Source organism: Trachemys scripta, chromosome 13, assembly GCF_013100865.1.
Source record: "Trachemys scripta elegans isolate TJP31775 chromosome 13, CAS_Tse_1.0, whole genome shotgun sequence".
Lineage (NCBI taxonomy): Eukaryota > Metazoa > Chordata > Testudines > Emydidae > Trachemys > Trachemys scripta.
This window is the reverse complement of record NC_048310.1, coordinates 37,797,287-37,825,027: the sequence shown is the minus strand read 5'-3', so window position 1 is coordinate 37,825,027 and position 27,741 is coordinate 37,797,287. Positions and strand designations below refer to the sequence as shown.

General features: G+C 43.9%; 1 protein-coding gene across 2 annotated transcripts in view; it reads left to right on the top strand.

Annotated features, from left to right (window-relative positions):
* The window catches only part of GLG1 (golgi glycoprotein 1), a 179,568-nt gene that overhangs the window by 102,708 nt on the left and 49,119 nt on the right, over window positions 1-27,741 (top strand). For both annotated transcript variants that reach the window (XM_034788729.1, XM_034788730.1), the window contains exons 5-8: window positions 13,658-13,861; window positions 14,698-14,769; window positions 18,118-18,301; window positions 20,674-20,888. In XM_034788729.1, coding sequence (XP_034644620.1) covers window positions 13,658-13,861; window positions 14,698-14,769; window positions 18,118-18,301; window positions 20,674-20,888 — 675 coding nt within the window. The remainder of the gene's footprint in view (window positions 1-13,657; window positions 13,862-14,697; window positions 14,770-18,117; window positions 18,302-20,673; window positions 20,889-27,741) is intronic.

Genomic DNA, 27,741 nt, shown 5'->3' with positions numbered 1-27,741 from the left:
TGATTTCACTCCTGCACGCCTGAGCAATATTTTTATACTCCTCCCTAGTCATTTGTCCAATCTTCCACTTGTAAGCTTTTTTTGTGTGCTTAAGATTAGCAAGGATTTCACTGTTAAGCCAAGCTGGTCGCCTTCCATATTTACTATTCTTTCTATACATTAGGATGGAGGTGAACCCCATGGGACCACCAGGCCCCTTCATATCCGGCTACTGCCAAATAAAATATTTGCTCATTCATAACTTTATTATATGTCATTGGGATAAACTGGCTTCCCTTTTTTTTCACTTGAATTGCATTAGAGCAGAATTTCTAGGACTAAGGCCATATCTACACTACGGGCGCTACAGCAGCTCAGCTCCAGCACTGCAGCTGTGCCACCGCATAGCATTATAGCATAGACAAGGGGGTCTCACAACACATTTTTTGGTGGTGGCTGCACTGATACTTTTCCCAAAAATACTTAATTAACTTTAGGAAAAACTAATAAATATGCACATATACATGTCCAGATCATTGTAATTTATTCATGTAGAGGTTTTTTGCAGACTTAATAATAAAAATAATGCTGTGAAAAGTGATAGCTGTATGTTAATATCACTTAGTAGCTACCTGGGAGGCTATGAAAATAAGTGATATTAACAAACATACAAGTATCACTTTTCACAGCCTCCCAGTTAGCTAGTAAGTCTGCTCTGAGAAGTGGTACTTGCATGTTTGTTAATATCACTTCTCTCAGCAAGCCCCAGGACCCATTAAGCTCCAGATGGGGAGGCCAGAAGAGGAGGCAGTGGGGGCCAAGGGGGATGGGGGAAGGCAGTGGGGAGCCAGCGGCAATGGAGGTGGTTAGTGAGCCCTGCTGCTGCATGGCCTGAACAAGGGGTTGGTGGCTGGGGTGGGGGGGATCAGTGCCCACAGCCAAAACTGGGGGCAGGAACTGTATCCCTGGAGTCAGAGCTGTGGGTCAGCGCCCAGGATCACCTGGTGCTCTGTGATCGGAACCAGGGTCTGGAGGCTGAAGCCCCATGACTGGAGGCCAGGGCCGCGTGGCCGGGGAGTCAGCACCCCTAACCAACTACCAGAGCTCAGGGCTGCATGGCCAGGCTCCTGAAGTTCTGCCGCTGGAGCCCACCGCCCAAAACCCTTCCCCCCACCAATGTAGGTCGAGAACTCATCTTGCTCTTGTAGCACTGTGCCCTGCTTGTGTCAGGAAGGGAGGGAGAGGGGCCAATGGTCCCCATGCCCCCGCCCATCACCACTCAGGAAGCTGTCGTAGCCACATGAAAAGTCCTGGCCGCAATTGAGAAACACTGGCATAGACCCTTCCTTTAGTGATGGAAGGGTTTTTTTCAGTCTCTAGTTAATTCACCTTTCTGAGCTGGTAGTTAGGTCAGCAGCATCATTCTTCTGCTAATCTAGCCCCATGTATACTGAGGGTTAGGTTGGCTTAACTGCAGCTGTCTGAGTTAAGAATTTGTCATTTAATGACAGCAATGTAGCTGGTCACTCTAAATTTTTCAGTGTAGAGAAGGCCTAGGACTCTCTTCCAGCCCATGTTGTCTTACCTTTCCTTTTCTGTAAACTCTCTCCTCTGGTTTATCCCTTTATCTGCTCTCTAGTCCATTTTATTCCATCTCATAATTTCTTCTGGCTTGTTGCGTGTTTTGCCCTCTATCTGCTGGGTTGTACCTCTTGCTGTTCTGTTTCTTGTGTGAGCAACAGAGTTCAATTTGTTTCCTGATTTCAGACTTCATTTTGCTGCGTGTATCAGAAAAGAGCGTGTGTGGAAAGCAGTAAAAGTGCCATTGTATATTACAGCTGCATGCTCGGCCCATTTTCTGCTGACAGTGAGCATACTTATGTCTCCTTTCCTCTCACCTGGATGTTGTGCTGTGTCATGAGTTTGGTTCCCTGGTGTTTAATCCCTGCTTTGTTTTATACAATAGAAGCTTAATGTGATACTCTTTTCACTGAGAATTGTGGTGGCAGCTGAGCCTTTTTCCTTCAGATCTGTCATCTGTCAGCATAAGCCAGCCATTTCTCTGACCTTTGTCTATATACACACACACGTGCACCAATTTAACTAAATGTCTGTGATTCAACCTGTTTAGTTTAAACTGGTGCAAATTTGTATCTAGACAAGGCCTGTTTCTGAGCTGGCTTAGACACTGTTTTCTTCCCTTGGTTATTAAAAGTGACATCAGTTTTTAAAAAAAAAAAAATCACACTTCTCTCAGGGTAGTTTACTTGCTAGTGTTACAGGTAACATTTAAGATTACTGTAAGAGATTAGGAGAATATAATATTTCTTTTTTCTGTTTTTCAATTAGCTTTTGGCCTAGTCAGTGTCACTGTTGTGTAGGTCTTTAATACAGCAACAGAGAAAAACAAAGTTAAATAGGAAAATGATAATTAAAAAGACATGAGTGAAAGGTTGCATAGTTCCTTGTGCTACCTTTAACTCTTTTTTTAAACTGACTAGACTTCAAATAGACAGCATCTCTTTAATTTTGGTTTCCACTACTGGCTACTTAAAGCTGCTAAAGTGGGATTTGTAGTAGAACCACTGGGAAATGGTTGGTTTTCTATAGATGAGTTATTTTGGTTCAGTCGGGTCATCTGTCTGGCTTCTTGTGCTAGCTATTGACTACTTGCACAGCACTCGGCTTGAACGACAAAGATACTGGTCAGTTTGACTTTCGGCTTTCCTACACAAGCATAATGCAGGTGTTTCTGCTCCAGCTGGCTAGAGGGGGTGACTGGACAGCAATAGGAAGCACCTAGTCCCTGTGTTATCCCAGAACATATGCTGCTCCTACCCCATTGGTGCAGCTTCCCATCTTTACTTTATCTATTTTCTCCCAATCTCTGCACTGCATCCTCCACTTCTTGGTTTTCTTTTGTCCCCTTTTCATTCCTAGCTCACCGCAGTGCTTCTGCAACTAGAGCAACAGGAATTTTATGCACAAGTCAAATTTTACTCTTTAGTACCACCCAATGTTCTCCATCCCCCTCGGAGGGTTTTGAAAATGAGAGGGAGAAGTAAACACCAACAGGAATTGCACATACAGGTTGAATTTTGCATAGGCCACATTTTATAGAAATCTGTTTTAGGAAAACTATCCCGTGTCTTCCTGGGGAAAAAAGGGTGTCTTGGGCATCAAGTCCAACCAAGATGGCCTTAAAAAGAGGGAAAAATTAAAACTAATACATTGTAAAACAGTTCTAAAAATTACCTTAAATGCCATATTTTAAATTTTTTCAATGCATTCCATAGGTTGATATGCTCTATTCACCCTGGGGAAAGTTGGTTAGCCCCCTTTTTTTGATGATCTAAAGTTTCCATTTCTAACTTGGCAGGATTTCAAGATATTGGACTATAAATCTGTCTATGCAGGAATGAATTACCTATGTTTTTCAGACCTGTGCAACCTTAGGTGAAATTCCCAATTTGTGGGTAGTGGGAGAGAAGAGGCATGTTGATATTTTTTAAATGGCTGGAAGCTGCTGTGTATCCTTTAGAATTTTGGAAATACTTCTGGCAAAGATGCATTAGCGAGCAGAGTGCTCGTGTAGGTGTATGATAAATGCAGTTTATCACATGGCTCTGCACTGCAGCTAGAGCTTAATGAGTAATGCAGTCATTCTGAACTCATGCCAGTTATTTTTTGTCACCTTTCTGTGTGCTTCTGTCAAACTGCGTTAAAATACTATTATGGTTGCATGTTTAAGTACACTTGAATCATAGAATATCAGGGTTGGAAGGGACCTCAGGAGGTCATCTAGTCCAACCCCCTGCTCAAAGCAGGACCAATTCCCAACTAAATCATCCCAGCCAGGGCTTTGTCAAGCCGGGCCTTAAAAACCTCTAAGGAGGGAAACTCCACCACCTCCCTAAGTAACGCATTCCAGTGCTTCACCACCCTCCTAATGAAATAGTGTTTCCTAATATCCAACCTAGATCTCCCTCACTGCAACTTGAGACCATTGCTCCTTGTTCTGTCATCTGCCACCACTGAGAACAGCCGAGCTCCATCCTCTTTGGAACCCCCCCTCAGGTAGTTGAAAGCAGCTATCAAATCCCCCCTCATTCTTCTCTTCTGGAGACTAAACAATCCCAGTTCCCTCAGCCTCTCCTCATAAGTCATGTGCTCCAGACCCCTAATCATTTTTGTTGCCCTCCGCTGGACTCTTTCCAATTTTTACATATCCTTCTTGTAGTGTGGGGCCCAAAACTGGACACAGTACTCCAGATGAGGCCTCACTAATGTCGAATAAAGGGGGAACGATCACGTTCCTCAATATGCTGGCAATGCCCCTACTTATACAGCCCAAAATGCCGTTAGTCTTCTTGGCAACAAGAGCACACTGTTGCCTCATATCCAGCTTCTCTTCCACTGTGACCCCTAGGTCCTTTTCTGCAGAACTGCTACCTAGCCATTCAGTCCCTAGTCTGTAGCAGTGCATGGGATTCTTCTGTCCTAAGTGCAGGACTCTGCACTTGTCCTTGTTGAACCTCATCAGGTTTTTTTTGGCTCAATCCTCTAATTTGTCTAGGTCCCTCTGTATCCGATCCCTACCGTCTAGTGTATCTACCTCGCCTCCCAGTTTAGTGTCATCTGCAAACTTGCTGAGAGTGCAGTCCACACCATCCTCCAGATCATTAATAAAGATATTAAACAAAACCGGCCCCAGGACTGACCCTTGGGGCAATCAACTTGAAACCAGCTGCCAACTAGACATGGAGCCATTGATCACTACCCGTTGAGCCTGACGATCTAGCCAGCTTTCTATCCACCTTACAGTCCATTCATCCAGCCCATACTTCTTTAACTTGGCGGCAAGAATACTGTGGGAGACCGTATCAAAAGCTTTGCTAAAGTCAAGGAATAACACATCCACTGCTTTCCCCTCATCCACAGAGCCAGTTATCTCATCATAGAAGGCAGTTGGGTTAGTCAGGCACGACTTGCCCTTGGTGAATCCATGCTGACTGTTCCTGATCACTTTCCTCTCCTCTACGTGTTTTATAATTGATTCCTTGAGGACCTGCTCCATGATTTTTCCAGGGACTGAGGTGAGGCTGACTGGCCTGTAGTTCCCCGGATCCTCCTTCTTCCCTTTTTTAAAGATGGGCACTACATTAGCCTTTTTCCAGTCATCCGGGACCTCCCCCAATCGCCATGAGTTTTCAAAAATAATGGCTAATGGCTCTGCAATCTCATCCGCCAGCTCCTTTAGCACCCTCGGATGCAGCGCATCCGGCCCCATGGGCTTGTGCATGTCCAGTTTTTCTAAATAATCCCGAACCACTTCTTTCTCCACAGAGGGCTGGTCACCTTCTCCCCATACTGTGCTGCCCAGTGCAGTAGTCTGGGAGCTGACCTTGTTCGTGAAGACAGAGGCAAAAAAAATCATTGAATACATTATTTTTTCCACATCCTCTGTCACTAGGTAACCTCCCTCATTCAGTAAGGGGCCCACACTTTCCTTGACTTTCTTCTTGTTGCTAACATACCTGAAGAAACCCTTCTTGTTACTCTTAACATCTCTTGCTAACTGCAACTCCGAGTGTGATTTGGCCTTCCTGATTTCACTCCTGCACGCCTGAGCAATATTTTTATACTCCTCCCTGGTCATTTGTCCAATCTTCCACTTCTTGTAAGCTTTTTTGCGTTTAAGATCAGCAAGGATTTCACTGTTTAGCCAAGCTGGTCGCCTGCCATATTTACTATTCTTTCTACACATCGGGATGGTTTGTTCCTGCAACCGCAATAAGGATTCTTTAAAACACAGCCAGCTCTCCTGGACCCCTTTGCCCTTCATGTTATTCTCCCAGGGGATCCTGCCCATCTGTTCCCTGAGGGAGTCAGTCTGCTTTTCTGAAGTCCAGGGTCCGTATTCTGCTGCTCTCCTTTCTTCCTTGTGTCAGGATCCTGAACTCAACCATCTCATAGTCACTGCCACCCAGGTTCCCATCCACTTTTGCTTCCCCTACTAATTCTTCCCTGTTTTGTGAGCAGCAGGTCAAGAAAAGCTCTGCCCCTAGTTGGTTCCTCCAGCACTTGCACCAGGAAATTGTCCCCTACACTTTCCAAAAACTTCCTGGATTGTCTGTGCACCGCTGTATTGCTCTCCCAGCAGATATCAGGATGATTAAAGTCTCCCATGAGAACCAGGGCCTGCGATCTAGCAACTTTTGCTAGTTGCCAGAAGAAAGCCTCGTCCACCTCATCCCCCTGGTCTGGTGGTCTATAGCAGACTCCGACCACGACATCACCCTTGTTGCTCACACGTCTCAACTTTATCCAGAGAGACTCAAGTTTTTCTGCAGTTTCATACTGGAGCTCTGAGCAGTCATACTCCTCTCTTACATACAACGCAGCTCCCCCACCTGTTCTGCCCTGCCTGTCCTTCCTGAACAGTTTATATCCGTCCATGACTGTACTCCAGTCATGTGAGTTATCCCACCAAGTCTCTGTTATTCCAATCGCATCATAGTTCCCTGACTGTGCCAGGACTTCCAGTTCTCCCTGCTTGTTTCCCAGGCTTCTTGCATTTGTGTATAGGCACTTAAGATAACTCATCGATCGTCCCTCTTTCTCAGCATGAGACAGGAGTCCTCCCCTCTTGCGCTCTCCTGCTTGTGCTTTCTCCCAGGATCCCATTTCCCCACTTACCTCAGGGCTTTGGTCTCCTTCCCCCGGTGAACCTAGTTTAAAGCCCTCCTCACTAGGTTGCCAACCTGCTGGCGAAGATCCTCTTCCCTCTTTTCGTTAGGTGGAGCCCGTCGCTGCCTAGCACTCCTCCTTCTTGGAATACCATCCCATGGTCGAAGAATCCAAAGGCTTCTCTCCGACACCATCTGCGTAGCCATTCGTTGACTTCCACGATTCAATGGTCTCTACCCAGGCCTTTTCCTTGCACAGGGAGGATGTCAAGAAATGACTCTTCCACATAGTCTATTTTCTTTCTAATGCTATAATTACATGAGCACTATTCCTGGAGAACAATGTATAGTATTCAGCATTAGAAAATCTTGTAGTCTTTTCTTTCTGGTATATTAAGCTATTTTCACTGTCAGATTGAAGCAGTTAACTTGGATTTCTATATAAATTAAGATACTCTTCTCTCTGGTATGGATTTAATGACTTAGTCAGCAACCATATTCTATAGTCAGCATTTTAAAGAAATTGGTAGCTAAAGTTAAGCTCCTGAATTGCATATTTAGACACTGAAAGAAGTAGCTTGATTTTCAAAAGTTCCAAGCTTCTTGCAGCTCCTATTGATTTTCATGTGAAGTCAGAGCAGCAGGGAGCTTGGCACTTAAGAAAATCAGGCTTCTTTCAGTGCCTGAATGTGCAATTCAGAGGAGCATAATTTTAGAACCAGTTTTTAAAAAGCTTGGTCTATATTTTTTCCTCAAATAGCAGCTCAGTCTTATGCACTTATGAGTAGGTGACACAGTTAACTATTATGCTAATTTAGTTACAAACTTAAATGGCCTATGTCTGTCTGCAAACTTCCACTGTTCTTTTGTACTGGATATATGGTAAATTTAAAAGCAGTTTAATAAGTATTTTTAATGACTGGAATACAGAGTAATGCGGAGTATGAAAGATATATATACACACCTCTACCCTGATATAACGTGACCCGATATAACACGAATTCGGTTATAACACGGTAAAGCAGTGCTCTGCGGGGCGGGGCTGCGCACTCTGGTGGATCAAAGCAAGTTCGATATTACGTGGTTTCACCTATAATGCAGTAAGATTTTTTGGCTCCCGGGGACAGCGTTATATCAAGGTAAAGATGTATTTATCCAAGGTTTTAGAACATTTGTGAACTAGTATGTGATCATGTATTCGTGATATTATTTTATTACATAGATGTATTCATGATATTACAGTAACTCCTCACTTAAAGTCGTCCCGGTTAACGTTGTTTCGTTGCTGATCAATTAGGGAACATGCTTGTTTAAAGTTGTGCAATTCTCCCTTCTAACATGGTTTGGAAGCTGCCTGCTTTGTCCATTGCTTGCAGGAAGAGCAGCCTATTGCAGCTAGCTGGTGGGGGCTTGTAACCAGGGTGGACCAGCAGCCCCCCATCAGCTCCCTGCTCCCCTAAGTTCCCTGTGCTGCAGCCACCCAGCAGGCTATCATTTGCTGGCAGTTAAGCTGTCCCTCCCCCCACTGCTATGTGCTGCCCAGGCCCTCTGCCTTGGAAATGCTCCCAGAGACTCCTGCTTCCTGTGCGGGGGGAGGGGTATAATGTCAGGGTGTCCCCTTCCCCCCTGCCCCTGCACCCCGCTTGCCCCTTCTCCATATAAAGCAGGGAGGGGACAGGGACGGAGAGAGACATAGAGAGCTTGGGGCAGCAGCTGCTGTCTCAACTTACTGATCCACTTAAAAAGACTTGCACTTAAGAGTGGGTTAGCTTCCTTAAAGGGGCAGTGTGCATCTTTCTCTCTTTCGCTTTCCCACACACAAGGTGTGTGTCTGTCTCTGTCCGCTATGCTGTCTCCCCTTCCTCGTATTCACTCTGCCTTGTGTGAGAGGCTACATTAACAACAATGTATTAACCCCTGAGGGCTCAGCCGAGTGCTAGTTCATCATTTATCAGCAAGGCATTCCCTGGGAAATATCCCACCCTCTTCCACCCTCTAACTTCACCACCTCAACCAAGCTTCACAATCATCATAGCTGTGAACAATATTAAATTGTTTGTTTAAAACTTATACTGTGTGTATATCTATATAATATATCGTTTTTTGTCTGGTGAAAAAAATTTCCCTGGAACCTAACCATTTACATTAATTCTTATGGGGAAACTGGATTTGCTTAACATCATTTTGCTTAGTCGCATTTTTCAGGAACATAACTACAACGTTAAGCGAGGAGTTACTGTATTTTATTATTTTAGTTAACTCTTTTAGTAGGTTGTGTACATACAAATAAAATAGCTTCCATCTCGTTCATGTACCTAATGTGCACTGAAGTCTTTATATGAAGTTTTAATTAAAGAAAATCCCATGGTATGAGGAAAACTTGAATAAAGTGCTCTCTAGTTCTTCTGCCTTAGGGCTAGAAACCATACACTTCCTAGTAGGAAAAGTTTTCATTGTCTCATGCCCCAACAAGGAGGGTGCCCAGGTTGAAAGCCTGCAGATGAATGAGAGAATCTTTGAAGCAGAGCTTGCAGCTTGGAAGGCAGGCTGGAGCAGGGAGTTGTCAGATGTGTTTAAGCCACATTTTATGAAGTTTGTAATATTAAATGGCTCGATTGCAATGGCTATATGTGCATCACCATGGGGATTTGAGGGAGAAGGTTTGTGTCTAACATGATTATGGATAAATTAGTGTGGGGTAATATTCTGGCATGATGCCAATTTTTTACCTAATATACTTTTGGCCATTTTAAAAAAAAGGTTGATAGTTCTGGGATTGGTGGTGATTTAAGTAACTCGTGGCTTTTGAATGCTGCTTGTGTTCCTAGTGTGCCAGTACCAACAAGACAGGTATCAGAGGTTTCCTGAGCCGGGAGAAATGTTGGAACAGGAGGGAACGATTATTGAAAGAATTATGTGGCTTTAAATAGTAATGTTACTGTTTGAAAGATTCCTGTTTTGTTCCAACCCCTGCTGCTGTCTGCTCATGGCTGTTATGGTAACACTTGCTTGACCTATAGAGAGGGACTGAAGGCAATAAGGGCTCACTGTGAATACCTGTTAGTACAGTACACACGGACAGATTGATTTATCCAAGCGGTCAGATAGGGCACTATTGGACAATTTCCCTTAGAGCAGGTGGTTATCACACCAAAGCAGCATACATTGAAGGAAAGGAGCTGATAGTTGAAAGTCCACTGCTGATAGAACTCTTCTCAGCCAGCTGTCTTGGTCAGAGCTCCACCAGAGATGGATTTTAAAGGCTCAGACTTTCTGAAGGCTTCTTGGGTACCTTTTTGTTTTAATTTTCTAAGCATGCGCAGCTGTGTGGCTGTGAAAAACCTGACTGATCAACATTCTACTGCCTACTTCAGGGATGCTGGGCAGAAGTGACTCATCTTGTGCCATCCTTTGGACACCAGTGAGCTTCCTCAGGTTGCTTGCTATTGTTACTCACGATCCTCTCGATCCATAGTTACTGTTGAGCCCACTTGGCAGTGGATGTTAGCCTGGAGTTGCTTATCTTATGAGACAGTGCAGTGCTGGATGCTTTGACTTTTTTTTCATTGGTGGAATTAGCACTGAGAATCCTAGATTGCTAAATGCTCCTTTGTGAGTGCTTAACATCACTAATTACACTGCTCTACAGCCAAAATGCTTCTGAAATAAATGTAGTCAAACTTTACTAATTCTGGGTCACTGAGAACGAAAATGGTGCTTAAAATTGTTGATTGGCTCTAGTTTTCAAGATATGCTGTTGGGTCAGTATATACGACCCGTGACTTGGGAATGGCAGAGGATAAGTGAGTTATAAAGGGAAGGGATCTCAGTTTAAACCAGAAATGACTAAAATACATCTTTGACTGGATCTATGAATAAATCTATGACTGGGTTTGGATAGTACTTGCTTTTTAGGCAAAACAATGAATGATGCAATCTGAAGCTGGTATTGCGTCATACATGATATGAATTGCATCATGTTATTCCTAGAAGTCATGGATGATGCAATCATAACGAAGCTTACATCACTCTGCTGAACAAATTGCCCTATATCAGCTGTAGAAATCATACAGTGTCGTGTTCTCTTATTTGTCAGTGTTTGATTTTGCAAAGGGACACATTTCTGTTTAGCCAAAGTGAGCAGAGATGCCCCGTACTTGTGTGAACAGTGCAGATAACTTCTGCTATGTTTGTGGTGAAGTGACTTTTGCATCACAAAAGCGCAGTATAACCACTATGGTTAAGAGAGCCTATCACCTTTATTTTGGCTGCAAAATTGGAGATCAGGACAAGAGGTGGGCCCCACACATATGCTGCAACAGTTGTGCAACAAATCTTCGCCAGTGGTTGATCAGGAAAAGGAAATCTATGCCTTTTGCAGTGCCAATGATTTGGAGAGAGCCAACAGATCATACCAGCAATTGTTACTTCTGCATGGTGCCTCCAGCTTGGAAAGGTGTGTCAAAGAAGAAAAAGTGGACTGTGCATTATCCAAACATTCCATCAGCTATATGCCCAGTATCCCACAGAGAAGGACTGCCGGTTCCTGATGCACCAGAATCATTCTCACTTGAGTCAGACGAGGAAGAGGAGGAGGATGAAACTTCTGGTCCTGAACCATCAATGTCACAGGACCCACATTTTCTCCCATCCTCCTCCTCTGAACCACACCTCATAACACAAGGTGAACTGAATGACCTTGTCAGGGATTTGGAACTACCCAAGAGTAAGGCAGAGCTGTTGGGCTTCAGACTACAGCAGTGGAATCTCCTGGCAGGTGATGTTAGGGTTTCCATGTTCTGTGACCGTCAAAAGGATCTTGTCCCATTCTTCTTCATGGAAGGTGATCTTGTAGCCTGCAACATCGATGGTGTGATGGCAGCCCTCAACATTGTTCACGATCCAGATGAGTGGAGACTGTTCGTTGATTCATCGAAGACGAGTCTTAAAGCCGTTTTACTGCATAATGGCAATGTTTTACCATCAATTCCAGTTGGTCATGCAATCCATATGAAGGAAACCTATGACAACATGAAATAACTTTTGAGGTGCATAAACTATGACCAACATCAGTGGCAGCTTTGTGGCGATTTGAAGGTTGTTGCTCTCTTGCTTGGTCTGCAGACTGGATACACAAAGTACTGCTGTTTTCTCTGCGAATGGGATAGTCGTGCAAGAGATTCCCACTACATCAAGAAAGATTGGCCACTCTGACAGTCATTGGAGCCTGGGAGGAAAAGTGTTAAGCATCCACCACTTGTTGAATCAAGGAAGATTTTGTTACCACCCTTACACATCAAGCTTGGTCTGATGAAGAACTTTGTCAAGGCCATTGGCAAAACACAAGCAGCTTTCAAGTACCTCTGTGGAAAATTTCCAAGGTTAAGTGAAGCTAAGATAAAGGAAGGTGTCTTTGTTGGTCCTCAGATGCGTGAACTTCTTCAAGATGATGCATTTGACCATGCACTGCGTGGCAAGGAAAAGACGGCATGGAAAGCCTTCCAGTTAATGGCAATAAAGTTTCTCGGAAACAACAAGGGAGACAACTACAGGTTGTTGGTGGAAAACCTCCTTAAGGCATACAAAAGCCTTAATTGCAACATGTCACTAAAGATACATTTTTTTGCACTCTCATCTAGATTTTTTTCCACCAAACTGCAGAGCAGTGAGCGACGAGCACGGCAAGCGATTTCACCAGGACATTGCAACAATGGAGAAACGCTATCAGGGCAAATGGAGCCCATCGATGCTTGCAGACTATTGCTGGACAGTGACAAGAGATGCTCCATTTAATGAATACAAGAGACAAGCCAAGAAGCACCGAGTAGACACTGAATAGGACTAAACTATGTACATAATAGTTTTTTGCCTTTTGTTTCATAATAAATTTTATTTATATAACCCTTTTGCTGATTTTTAAAGTGTTACATAAACAGGTGAAATACCATGTAAAGCAACCATAAACACATGAAAAGACCTAGGTTTACAATTTATGATTAAAACTCTACTATCTACACAATATACATAGACATAAAATGTAAAAACTTAAATATCTTAGAAACAGTAGCCAATCAGTTGTTTTTATTGTCATATTTGAATTCAGCACATCAAAATACATAATAAATAGCACATTTTATCTCTGAAGCAGACGACTTCTCAAAAATTGTAGACCAGTGTTATCAGTAACCAGAGTGAAGGCTACATTGACAGCAGCTTTCTAATTCCTTCCCTCCCCCAAATATGTTCCTTTAATGTGACATTGCTACTTGCTGTTGCCATGGTGATAAGAAGGCTGTCAGATTGACGATAACTTGACCATTTTGGTAAACTGCTCTAAGCAGTGTATCTAAATGGTGATAATCTCATTAAATCACATTAAAGCAAACCCAGAAGCATTGAAGGAGGCTACACCGCTGTGAACCATCAGCACGATGGCAGTCTGTTATGATACGGTATATGGATCATGCCGTGCAAGGCTGTTGTATTACAAAGAGAGGAGGGGGACCGTGAATACAAAGCAGATCGTGTTGCAGTTTAATTTTGTTTGGCCACTCCTGGCTTCCAGCCTGATGGTGAGGTACTTCTCTCTCCTCTCAATCTGAATTTGGGAGCCAACTATTTCCAGGCTTTGTAAATTGTTGCTCCTACCAACTGTATGAATGTCCATGCACTGGAACAAAATGCATGTCTGCATAACTTTCAAGTCTGTATATAAATTGTGTCACTTAATTCTGGTCGTAGGTATGTATAAAGGGTGGGCATTCTTAGCCACTTGCTAAGCCTAGTGTGTGGCATGTGTAAGTCAGCATTATGGGCTGCTTGGGGTGCAGAATATGGATTTTAACATATTGGATAAATTTGAATTGGTAATCAGGTATTTTACGCATTCCCGTATGTTAGGAAATATTTGTTCTTGTCTTCTGTTCTTGTAAATAATGGATCACAAATCCTCTTGGTAAAGGCCTTGATGCAATCTTTTTGTTATATAGGATGCTCACTCACAAGGAGAGGTGGTGGCCTGCCTGGAGAAAGGGCTGGTAAAGGAGGCAGAGGAGAGTGATCCCAGAATTCAGGTTTCTGATGAGTGTAAGAAAGCAATTCTTCGTGTGGCTGAACTCTCCTCAGATGACTTCCACTTGGACCGACACCTGTACTTCGCATGCCGCGATGACCGGGAACGCTTCTGTGAAAATGTGAGTAGTTGGAAGTATTAGCCCGGTCTTATCCCACAAATTAATGCCTGAAAAGAGCCAGAGAGGAACCAGAGCAAGATCCCAGGACAGCCGAAGTGATTCTGGGAACTACCTGTTAGTCAGCCTTCATACGTCCATCTTCTGTGATGAAACCTGTGCAAGAGATCAACTGTATTAGGCAGCCTTTGGTTACTACTCTGTTCCACTGCCAATAGCATATGACCTCTGTTAAGCATCTCATTTTGGTCAGTCCTTTGAGTGGCTGGTAACAAGTTCTCAGTTTTTATTTTTTCTCTGTGGTTTGAGTAGCAGATTTTCTTGCTATTCTAAGCTTTTAGTTAAGCACCTTTGGCACCAGGAACTCCTATGAGGTCTTATGAAAAGTACATTTTGATCTCACTGGGTGGTTTTAGAGTGGACAGGAGAGGAGAATCTCAGCTCTACTACCATTCTTGTCATAATGTTGAATTAACGGCAGCTGAAACATAGGCTCTGCTAATGGAGCAGTGGCATTGAGTGATGCAGCAGGAAAGCAGACCTATTGCTTTGTTCAGGTTCTCTTGCATTAATAGAAAAGGTATTTTCTCAGCAAAAAGATGGCAGGGGCCAGAGTAAGGAAACTCAGCTGAAATATTTTCCTTTACAAAAAAACACCTTCAATTCTGTGCTATGTTTAACAAATGTTAGAGAGTTAGTCCCATAATGCACATGAACACGACTTTATTAGTTTAAAAGTAGGCCTTTGGTACAATAGCACAATTCTATTGAATTTTGGTTAGCAAGAGGGTAAGCTGTAAACTATCCTAAATGACCAGTGCTGCTGTTCTGTTTCACAGACTCAGGCTGGGGAAGGCCGGGTTTACAAGTGCCTTTTTAACCACAAGTTTGAAGAATCTATGAGTGAAAAGGTAGGTATCTATTTCAGCTGGGAAAATCCTTTACCCAGCAGTCATTGATCATCCATTCACCTAACTGACCCTCTGTCTTATTCATCCCTATCCCCAGTATTACTACATTTACAGTAACCCACTATTATTAAGCTGGCCAGACAGATATGGGTCCTTGAATAACTTCAAACAGATGCCTTTAAATTGGGACATTCATGCTTCCAAGTATATGCTGATGGTATGGATTGGTTACTTTTATTAAGCTTTGGGAGTGCTACGTTTGATAGATAAAGCACTAAGGATATACAACTGTAGTCCATCTACCAAGCCAGGGAAAGCAAAGGCCAGGAAATGCAGGGATCTGGACTAGTAAAGATTTCTCTCCTGTTCTTTGGGTGACTATTCCTGTTTTAAACATTGAATGGTGGTGTTGCTGTTTATCCCTGAAGTCCTAGATAAATGGTGTTGCTTTCATGTGTAGACTAAAACAAATTGTTTTGATGTATCTCTCGATATAGGCATTGCATATTAAACCTATTGCTTTGTCACCAGGTTACTCATCAAGGGCTGTTTTTAACAAATTTGTGGAAATGATGCTGTGATGGGTTGGATCACAGAAACCCCCTTGGGAACTGCCAACTGATGTGCAAGACTACTTCTGCCCCTGCTTTCCCTGCCCTCCCAGTTTAAGACTTCAGTGCCCTGCCTGGTTTGAGCCAGACCCGCTAGCCTGCTGCAGACCCAGACTCAGGTCTGAACCACGTCCCCTAACAGCTGTAGGCTTAATTGAAAGCAGATTAAGAAGTGTTCCTGTCTTTAAGACTCAGATGCCCAACTCCCAATGGGGTCCAAACCCCAAATAAATCCGTTTTACCTTGTATAAAGCTTATACAGGGTAAACTCGTAAATTATTCACCCTCTATAACACTGATAGAGAGATATGCACAGCTGTTTGCCCTCCCAGGTATTAATACATACTCTGGGTTAATTAATAAGTAAAAAGTGATTTTATTAAATACAGAAAGTAGGATTTAAGTGGTTCCAAGTGGTGACAGACAAAACAAAGTGAATTACCAAGCAAAATAAGATTAAGACGCAAGTCTAAGCCTAGTACAGTAATAAAACTGAATACAGATAAAATCTCACCCTCGAAGATGTTCCAATAAGTCTCTTTCACAGACGGAATGCCTTCCTAGTCTGGGCACAATCCTTTCCCCTGGTACAACCCTTGTTTCAGCTCAGGTGGTAGCTAGGGTATTTCTCATGATGGCCAGTCACCTTTGTTCTGTTCCACCCACTTACATATCTTTGGCACAAGATGGGAATCTTTTGTCTCTCTGGGTCGCCCCCCCAGCCCCCTAAGTGGAAAATGAAAAGCACCAGGTTAAAGAAGGATTCCAGTTCAGGTGACACGATCACATGTCACTGTATGACTTCATTACCCACTTGCCAGCACATAGGTATACAGGAAGACTTACAAGTAAAACTCAGCCATCTGCAGTCAATTGTCCTGGTTAATGGGAGCCATCAAGATTCCAAACCACCATTAATGGCCCACACCTTGCATAACTACAATAGGCTCTCAGAGTTATATTTCATATTTCTAGTTTCAGATACAAGAGTGATACATTTATACAAATAGGATGACGACACTCCGTAGATTATAAGCTTTGTAAAGATACCTTACAAGAGATCTTTTGCATGAAACATATTCCAGTTACATTATGTTCACACTCATCAGCATATTTCCATAAAATCATATAGAGTGTAACATCACAGATGCATTGTCTGTGGTAACTGCGGTTTTCCTATTAAACTCTATAGAGAAATTTAGAATTGTAACAAATTGTCTTAATCTCACAGATGTGCCACACTGGAGTCCAAAACCTTTTCTGTCTGTACCTATATTTTCACTTTGTTTAATGGCACATGAACATAAATGCAAGCAATACAGGAGTAATTCAGTCTGGATACTGTGCAGTATGCTGCCATCGAGTAACATCCTTGGGACGCTCAATCCAGAATAGTATAGAAAAGGAGCGTCATGAGGGGTGAATGTGGGTTGTGGGCGAAGGGAGGAGAAAGGATCTTTATCATCCATACTAGAGGTTCTTTCTTATCGCTTTAGTGGCATACATGTTTGAGAGAGAGGAACCCCTTCAACTCCCAAAACAGCATCATAATGATTGGGGTTAAAGAGAATTTAAGTATCTGTTGTCTGAATGGATGGAGATGAGAGGTATCTGGGCAGACCTGCTTTGGGGCTTGCTGGAGTGAATGAGCCTGTGATGAGATACTTGGAGGCAATGTACCATTGCATTTTCTTCAGATGTTTTAACTGTCTAACAGTTCAGTTAAAATGAGTCGAAATCAAAACTGTAGGAGTAGCCCCTGCTTTTAAGAATGGCTCCAGCTAAGTGTCATTTCTCACGAGAATTTTAGACTCCAAGTGGCTGCCATTTTTTCCTAAGTATGAGAAATAGAGAAGCATTTTCATACCCTCCCGGCATGTGCAAATATCCAAAGCAGCAGTGAACTTTTACAAGCTTCAGAGCTGACAGCCTGCACTCTCGCAGCCCAGGGTACTGGTTCTAAGAGTACCTGGTGTGTTTATTGAGTGGGAACAGACTGTGATGGCCTGGAGCTTGCCCCTGTGTGCTCCCTTTTGGTCAGCTGTGGTGCTGCAATGGAGACCTGCCTCACTTCTCTTCACCTGGCTTATAAACAAATGCAGACAGACTCTTTTTAATCAAAGAGCACCCCTTTTCCAAAGGTCTCATTTATTAACTAGAGCCATAAATATAAGCAGGAGACTCTTCTTTCTTGAGTCTCGGTCTTTGGAAACCTTCTGGGTTCCTCCTTTCATGGCTTCCTTAAGCAGGAATCCCCAGCTTCCCTCTCTAGAGCTGGGTTCTGTTAGTCAGATTTTCTTGTCCTTCCTAAGCAGGAGCCCTTAGTTCTCTTCTCTGGAGCTGAGGTGTGTTTTCACCAGCTCTGAGGCCTTTGCCAGTCTCTGCCTTAAGCTGGCTGTTGTTCCTTAATCAGGCTTCAGCCTTTCCCTGCTGGTATCTCTGGGTGTCTGTCTGCTGTGAGAGAGGAGGCAGCTTGTCCCCAATTGGGTGGAGGAGAGGGGAGTCTCGCATGGCTCCTGGCCCCAGGCCTTTAGAGGAAATCCTGTCATTCTATCTCTAAACACCATTCATTCCTGGGACTACTTCCTGTCTCCACATCCCCCTTAGGTCCTTATGTTGGACCTTTCAACCCCTTAAAGGGCCATGCTATGTTAGAGTGGGCTGACCATTAGGCCCCATGACAGTATATATTTGTATTGATTGACAACTCAGCTGTTCTAACGCTTATCTTCCTCAGTGTCGTGATGCACTGACAACCCGTCAAAAGCTGATTGCTCAGGACTATAAAGTCAGTTATTCATTGGCAAAATCCTGTAAAAGTGACCTGAAGAAGTACCGCTGTAATGTGGAGAACCTTCCCCGGTCCCGGGAAGCCAGGCTTTCCTACCTGCTGATGTGTCTAGAGTCTGCAGTGCACAGAGGTAAGAGAGGTTAGAGTTGGGTAACGTGATTTGCTTGCTTATTTGGAAACTTAACTACAATAGATTCCACTTAATAGCAATCCCAAAATTAACAGCTTTTGCTTAATAGCAACATTTTGCCAAGGGTCGATCCTATCCCATTGACTATAATGTTAATGGGATTCAGATGGTGGTGACAGGCATGTTGCTTACTAAGAACCTTTTTTGGAAGAAAGGCCCTGGCCACAGGCAGGTTTGCATGGCTGCAGCCAGGGAAAACCTGACTCAGTGCTTCCTTCCCTGGCTATAGACCCATAAACCTGCCTTCCACTTATTGGCAATTTTCAGATAATGGCAACTTCTATTGCTGGATCCCAAGAGGTTGCTCATTAAGCAGAATCTGCTATTTTCAAGCTCCAGCTCGTCAAATTAAAATGGAACTGCCTACTGATACTGCCATCAGTGGGGTTTCCCCTCATGCAACAGTACTTGATATAAGACTTGCTTGCATATGCCTAAGCTGTTAGAGATTTGGTGGATTGTTTTGTAGTTAAGGTTTGAAATAAAATCTGGCCTGTGACTCTTAATATGTTTGTGGAAGACCATTGCTTATTTTAATTCTTGCATCATGTCAGTGATCTCAGTGTGAAGATTATCAAATGGAGGATTGTTTCCAAAGTGTGTTCAAGTGATTCCTATTATATACTTTAAAATCCTTGACAATAAAATGGCTAAGTCTACTTAAATTGTTACTGTGGAACTGAAACCTGAAGCAGCTGTACTAAATCCTTCCCTCCACAGCTAATCTAAGTGGTTTTCCTCTGTTATATAATAAACATGAAATATACGTTACTTAGTATATGATATAAACCGCTACCTTAATTTATAATCAGCTCACAACATGAAAGCCAAAGCTATTCACTTACTCTTCTGTCTTTGTAGGTAATCCTTCTTCCTCAGCTAAGTTGTTTAATTAAATTAATTTTCTTACTGTACACATGTATGTATGTATATATCAGCAGAGCATACTGCATCCTAATGATACACAATGCTAATTAATGTTCTTCCTTAAATGTAGAAAGCAAAGATAATGAATGCTGAGGCTGCTCTGGAACCCAGAACTGCCCCACAGGCATTGCAGAACATATGGGCCTATCAGAGGGTCTCAAAAAGCAGGACCATGTTATATAAACTTGGCAAAGCTGCTATAAAACTGTGTACAAATGGCACACAATGTTATACATTCTTAACTTATGTCTTGGAGACGTTTGTACCACTCTGCAGTAGTGTTCTGTTTTGTGGCTCCTGTAGTAGGACTGCATGCTGTAACGCCTCTGGTGCAATGAGGGCCAAAGTGCCGTGGCAGCCTTTCTCAAAGTCTTTGCATTTATGGCCTGGAATGAGTAATTACATTTGGATTGTGTAAAAAAGTATTACTTACTGCCTACTGTAGCGTTTTCTTTATAGGACAGGTATGGACTGATTGCTTCCCTGAATTCCTCAACCCTGCAGGCAGTTGCTGTGGTGTGTTTAATTTCCTCTTTGCTGATGGAACGTTATGCAATACCTAGCCCAGGGGTGTGCACATTCTAGCTCAGAAGGAACATTGCTTCACATACCCAGCCATATAGTTTAAGCATGTCTTGGGAATTGGCAAAAGTTGGAGTTGAGAGATTTCCAGTTTGTTTTTGGAGTCAAACTGCATAAGGGAATTCCAGGAAGGTTTCTAATTAGCATATCTTAAACTTTTCATAGCTGAATTTCTGTATAACTATTGTCCACTTGCTAGAAATCCAGCATGTCATTTCTGTAATGTGCCTGAACTTCATGGCCCTCTGAGTACGAGACTCTGCTGTCTCCCATTAAACCTTTCTCCCCCTAAATGGCGCTGTTAACTCATCATCTGGCCAGAATAATCTTTTCCAATTACGTAAAAGGCCCTTAATTTACTGAAAGTGGCTTCCATCTCTGCAGTGAAACTGATCGCTTGAATGTGCTAAGAATAGATGATAACCTTCTAGTTCAAGGCTAGAAATCCATTAAGGGCTTCTGGTTATGGTACAAAAGCTGCTCTTGAACAGTACAGGCTCAAACTGGAATGTCCCTGTAAATTTTTTCAGAATATAATAGCATATTCTATTTAAAGAGCTTCCTGGTCCCAGCAGTCATATTACTATTGATTTGAAGTATGAACAGTGACTGTTAGTGTTTGTTCACTAGTTTATCGGGTGATGTTTAGTAATTATCTATATTGCCTCAGTAGTTTACAGAATGCCAATACTGTCTCCACTCCTTCAGTGTGTGAAATGTTCAATTACAGTACGCTTCCTCGCACCACAGAAAGACCCCACTAAGCATTAACACTAAATCATATCTGCCTTCACTTGGCCTAGGTCGGCAGGTGAGCAGTGAGTGTCAGGGTGAAATGTTGGATTACCGGCGCATGCTAATGGAAGACTTCTCGCTGAGCCCGGAAATCATTCTGAGCTGTCGAGGGGAGATTGAACACCACTGCTCAGGGCTGCATCGGAAAGGGCGTACTTTGCATTGCCTGATGAAAGTTGTACGTGGGGAGAAGGGAAACGTTGGACTGAACTGCCAGCAGGCGGTAAGGAGAGGCTTATGTCACTTCAATTCCATGTTGTGTGCTCTGTAGAACAACTGCTCTTACTCCAATTTCTTATGTTGCTGTGAGGATTCTAATGGATGCAGTCTAGCTGGTGGTAGCTATACATCCTGGTAGCATGAATCTTGACTTAGTATCCAGCAGCAGTTGAATAATTTTGCTTTAAAAATCCAATTGCAATGTTCCGTTTCTTTAACTCCACTTTAAAAATTCCAACTGCATATTTGAACTCCTGATACTGTAGTTCTTTAAAATCATGTGGCTCTTTCCTACACACGATGTAGGGAAACTTCCATTTATACAAGGATATTCCCCTTTTTTGTTTGCCAGAAATATAAAAGTTTTTCACAATTTTACTTCTCACTATGCTGTTTTACTCTTTATTTCTCCCAGTTTGAACAATGAAAATAGACTAGTTGTTTTCACTTCGAGTTCTGATATGCTACAGTGCTGCAAAGTTTGGGCTGCAAGCATTTCAGGGAATGTTAACTTCTCCAAAAGATGAGGAAAAAATAGCAAATTTTTTTTTGTCTAAGTTTTATAAAAACTTTTTTCTAAACATAAGTTTGGTCCAGATTTGACCTGACAGTAACTCTATAAATTGAACTCACTAATTCATTAATGTCTGTTTTCAGACTTATTAGTTCTGCTTAATTTTAAGTTTGTGCCTAATTTGTGTTTTAATGACTATACAGCTTGTTTGTATGAGTTGATCCTGAAAGACTGACACTGTGGAGGGAAATGGTGTAGGGATTTTACTTCTAGTGTGATGCGGCAGTCTGGGCTCAACTATTAACTGCTATGTGTGAAAGTCACTATAGCCCAACTTCATTATAAACTCATTGCAAACAAAGCAGCTTGTGGCCAAATCATTTTCTTCTATTTTTATTATCAAATGTAGATGAGTGTGCTCACTTGATTAAATTTTACATATTAAGTTATATGAAGCTTTTTTGAGAGTTTATTTTGGACTCTTGAAGTTACCAGATTCATCAGTGGAGTGATTGCATACTTTGAAATTGGACTTGTCTCCTCTCAATTTAGTTACGCTGGAAAGTGTCAGAGGATGGATTTCACTTGGGGAATAAGTCACAGGTTTTTGTAGCAGTTAAGATAAGACTCATGACTTAGTGTGGAGGGAATCTCCATAAGATACTATGAAAATGCAAACGTTTGGGAAAGAATGTGGGAACAATCTATGCTTTTCACTGGACTGTCTGTGGGGACTTTTCAGATCTTCTCACTGATTCAACTACTGATTTTTGTGTTGCAAGCTGGCTCAGTAGCAGTGTCTGCCTATAAATCAAGTGACCTGTGACCTGTTCTCTGGAGAAAATAAGGAGCAGGAGCAAATATGATTAATTTCCTCCTATTTTGGTGGGTGAGGGTAGAGGAATGGGGAGAATAGACATTTGATGCACAAATAACTTTCTAAATGGAATGTTCATCTTATCGAGTAGTAGTGGGCACTTAAGTATCATGTGTGACATATATAACACTTAAGTATCTGGATACCTTTATTGCTGCATATTTTGATGATTAGTGACTGCCTCAGCTATCATCATTTTTGGTCCATTCTAGTATCACGCCACAATGAGCTTGCAGTTTTTGCTCTTCTGTGGATGTTAGTTAAAGCACGTCTCTAAAAAGAGAACATTCCCTTGATCCCTGCTTCTAGATCATATGCTTTGAGTATAAGAAAAATAGGAAGTCATCTAGGGCTTGTCTACGCTACCGCTTAAGTAGATGTAAGTTATGTTGCTAAGGGGTGTGACATAAATTACATTGACTTAAAGGGGCATCCAGGCCGTGCTATGACAGCTGTTCTGCGACACAGCTTCTGCCTCTCATTGAGGTGGAGTAATTATGCTGACCAGAGGGCACTCTCCTATTGGCATAGCACATCTTCACCAGACACACTACAGAGGCGCAGCTGCATTGGTGCAGCAGTGCCGATGTAGTGGGATAGTGTAGAGTAGCCCTTAGTTCTCAGAGGCATGGCCCTTTGAGGCACCAGTTGATGTCTCTCACAAAGATCAATGATTGATGTTTCAGTGCCCTCTAGAACCTTGCCTTTCAGTTCCTTACTGACAGCAGTCAGCAAAGGAGCACCCTACCCCTATCAGAACAGAATCATATGCTGAGCTGTTGACACCTGTGAGGCTGGGTTTTTCGGCCCCTCAGTTTGGATGTCTAGATGTTTGAGTTTACTCTTTGGGATGCATTGATGGCCTCCGCACTTTCTTCAGGGAAATTGTTCTCTGCAGCTGCATTAAATTCAGTTTCAGAGTAGCAGCCGTGTTAGTCTGTATCCGCAAAAAAGAACAGGAGTACTTGTGGCACCCCGCCACAAGTACTCCTGTTCTTCTATTAACTTCAGTGCTGCACTGATAGCTCTAGGTGCTTTATGCAGTGCCAGGTTGGCCTTTTGTTGATGTGTTGTGTCTGGTGAATGTCCTGAGTTGCAGAGAACACTAGGATCTCATAACAATTGGTGATCCTTAGGGACATTGAGAGTAGAGGGTTTATGAACTTGCTAGAGCTGAAAGCCATTAGGCTCCCTCTCAAACATTTTCTCCCACAGACCAGAGGGCAACTGTGACCATATTGTCCTAAAATTTGCGCCAATGTATTACCTACATGGACAGGGGTTAGTCACCCCTGCTGTGTCAGCAGGCAGTCAGTCTGCTATGCACCTTGCAGGGATTAAACTTCTTCAGTCGATGACTTGATTAGAAAAAATCTGGATCGTCTTGCGTTCGATCAAACGTGCAGTGTCTTGACTGATATTTGTCAGGCTGCAGTCATCCATACATTGACTAGTTTGTTACAAAGTAGAACATCTGCTTCAGTGCAGGTAGAGACCCACCATGCATATCAGACCACCTTCGTTCACACTGGGGAAAAGGGCTCCAATGGCCATCTCAGTTTGTTCTCATCCTGGGAATGCTGAGGAAGAATCAACAGAATAGTCAGGGTAAACTTAGTCACTTTGGTCTGGTCCCAGCAGAGCCAGCTCTTCCAAAGTTCATCCACCTACTTACCTCAGAATTGAGATTTATTGTCCCAGCAGAACAGCTGGGTGTTTACTTACACCTTGAGTTTCTTCATTTGACAGCACTGCTAACAAGTTTCTATGGAAGCGTGAAGGGGGTGTATCAGGCCCTGAGGCTCCCTGCTGGAGACTTCATGGCCTTACCACTCCCCACCCCAGGAATGAGCAGAAGAGGTGAGTCCTCCAGGTTGCCTAGAGCAGCTCTGGGGAAGCAGCAAATCAGAAGAGGCTGCAGGGAGCAGCCAATCAGAGTCCAGCAGACTCATATAACAGGAGCTTCTGGAGTGAGCAGATTCAGTTGCTGGCTGGAACCAAGGGAGCAAAGAAGGTGTTCCCTGGCTGGCTGCAGGGACTCAGACTTCATCCCTGAGATAAAGGTGAAAGTAGTGGGGCAACGGGGAAGTGGCCAAGGGAAACACAGCAATTAAAGAGACACAGCAGGCGGCTGCTTTTTATAGGGTCACTGGGTTGAGACCCAGATTAGGGGGCAGGCCTGCGTGTGTCCATCCCGTTCTCCCCCCCCCTCTCCCCCCCTGCCCCGCGACTAGGGAAGTGGCTTAAGCCCTGTGAAGGGAAGTAGCCCAGGAAGGAGTTGAAGACCCTGAGAGGGAGGTCAGCATTTGTGGGATTCTTGATACCACCCCGGAAGGGGATTGAACTGTAATGAGTGACTCATCTGGAGATCTGGGGCAATAGGCGAAGGCTCCAGGGAGGAAGCCCTGGGGGCACTGCTCCAAACCAGAGCAGGGACAGTTTGAGAGAGAGCCCAGAAGGGGCTGAAAGACTGTTTGAATCAGGGTGATGCGATAAAACCTGCTGGACTGGTTGAGGACTGAGCCCAGAGATAGGGCTACGGACAGAGACTTTATTGAGGGCACTGTGGCAAGCCCTGCTGAACTACCCTGGAAGGGGTCTGTTTTGTTTGTGCACATATGGACTGTGTGTGACTTGGCCGGAGGGCTGAGTCACTGAAAACCCACCTGAGAGGTTTAACTGCCAGCAGGGGTCACCGTAAGCAATGCAATGCAGAGGGATGGAGGTGCAGACACACCCAGCTGACGGGCTCTTGCATAAGGGGAATGACCCTGCCACAGGAAGGATGTCTTGTCTCCTCCTTATTTGAGGAGATAAAGACAGTCCAGTTCGTCTTGAAAATCTTCCACTAGGAGGTGTCATGCTACCAGACAGATGTGGTTTAAAGGGATGGCTTCAAGTTAGCAAGGTCTGGATCCTGGTTCTAGTCTGGTTCTGTTCATTCTTGGATTCTAATCTGGTGTTAAGGCTGTCCCTGGCTATGACTTAGGTCACTGTTTCTGCCAACCATTTCCTTGCAAAAGGAACCATGACATTTGTCCAGCCTCCGAAACAGTTTTTAAAGGTCTTATAAATTTTGCTTTCCTGTGTGGGCATTGTCGGATCCTAGTGCTTCACGCTATTACTAATCAAATTTATGGAAGGGCCTCTTGAGCCCAAGCGTTCTTGTGTTCTGCACGATCTCTCATTGAAGACCTGGTCTCTGTGGCCATTGCATCAGCCAGGAGGGTCTTGCATTTGCAGATACAGATAATCTACCCATATATCATATACCACTTCTTCTTTGTGGCAATTGGGCCTCACCCCAAATTTCTGATAAGTGGGTTTGACATTTCAGTGTCAGTCACCATCTGTACCTCTCCAAAAGTGTCTGAGTATACTCTGTGGATGATTACCTGTTGTTAAGCTTGGCAGAATTCTATTTTATTTATTTATTTTTTAATTTTGTAAGTTCATCCAACCAGGAGGAGAGAAGCTTTACTGGCATATGGCAGCAGTGTACCCTTACCTGAAATCCACAGGGCTATGGAGTTTTGGTTCCACCTTCTCAGATTACTGTCATCAGTGCTACATCAAGGACAGATGCTGGTTTTGGGAGGGCAGTACCTCTGTCACTGTTTAACAGGGCTACAGACCCCACCTCCTTATGGAGTGAACTGCTAGCTACTCCTGTGTTGTATCTCTGTAAAGCAGGCATGGGCAAACTATGGCCCATGGGCCACATCTGGCCCGCCAGCCATTTTAATCCAGCCCTCAAGCTCCCGCTGGGGAGCAGGGTCTGGGGCTTGCCCCGCTCCGGCGCTCCAGCCCGGGAGCAGGGTCAGGGGCTGCTCCGCGCAGCTCCCAGAAGCAGCGGCATGTCCCCCCTCCAGCTCCAACAAGTAGAGGCAGCCGGGGACTCCGCTCTTCATGCTGCCCCCACAGCTGCAGGGGTGGTGCCTGCGGATGGGGCAGCGTGAAGCGGAGCCGCCTGGCCACACCTCTGCATAGGAGCCGGAGGGGGACATGCTGCTGCTTCTGGGAGCCGCTTGAGGTAAGCGCTGCACGGAGCCTGCACCCCTGCCCATCCAGCCACGCCCCAATCCCCTGCCCCAGCCCTGAACCCCCTCCTGCACTCCGAACCCTTCGATCCCAGCCCAGAGCACCCTCCTACACCCCAAACCCCTCTGCCTCATTTCTGGCCCCACCCCGGAGCTCGCACCCCCAGCCAGAGCCCTCGCTCCCTCCCACAACCCAACCCCAATTTTGTGAGCATTCATGACCTGCCATACAATTTCCATACCCAGATGTGGCCCTCAAGCCTAAAAGTTTTCCCACCCCTGCTGTAGAGGCAATGTCATGAAAGAGAGGGGTTACTTGCAGTGCCCCCCTTATGCTTCAGAGCCACAAACAAAGCTCCCGGGGGCAGAAAGGAATACAGGCACAGCTAGAGTGGGGAAGATATCTAAAAGTTTCTTCATTAGAGTGGAGGTTGTAGATCTCGAGAGACATGTGTATATGCCCTCTTAACAGCTAGCTATGTCCTGGAAAGGGTCTGTGGCCAAATGGATGAGTATGTGACCCGTACAGCGTCACTCTGTGGAGTCAGTACAGTCAGAACAGGAGCTGTTGTTGACACATGATTTCTCTTACTCTCCTCACCTTTTCTGGCCTAACTTTTCTTTGGTCCCCTCTTCTCTTATTAACCCCATGAGCGTGTCATCCCTTCCAGCAACAATTATGGGCTTAGCAGTCATTCTGCTCTCAAATTCTGATGAAGCTAATTGTGAGTTAATCAGCTCCTAATTTAGCTATGACCTAGAATAAAAATTGAACAGAACCAAGGGACTATAAAGTGCTGCTGAAGAGCAGATGGACACAAGGGCTAGTCAGGGGTGGGGTGGTGGAGAGTTTTAGGAATGCTTTTTCTTGTTCACCAACTCTCACCAAATCATTCCCTCACTCTTTCCTTCTGCCATGGCAGTTGGCTGGGCTGCTTTAAAGTTTTGCACTTGGTTAAAAATCTGAATTGGGGCCCTTGGAACAGCTCCCAAAACAGCATTTTAAGTAACAGTGAAACTTTAAAGCAGTGTAGCCCCTTCTGAAGTGCTGCTGGGAAGTCTCACCACTGTGGAGTGCAGGCAAACAAACTTCAATGGAAACAGCGTATCTCTTGCCCAGCCTGGTCAGCATGCTTTAAAGTCACTGGGCAGATTAAACCATTGCTTTCATTAGCGAAGGACGATTGGAGAGTGTTGACAGTCCTATTATAATGTCCTCTGGGTAGAGGAATTGAGGAATTTCACAGACATACCAGTGTAAACTTTTTCAAAAGAACTGATTATTAACTGCCCTTGTTTTGTGTAATAGAATACTATAACTGAAATATTAACTTTTTTCAGATGACTTACAGAAATTGCTGCTGCACAAAGTTTCACGGTGTCCCCTTTGTGCAGATCTTTCACACACCACCATGTAGAGCAGAGC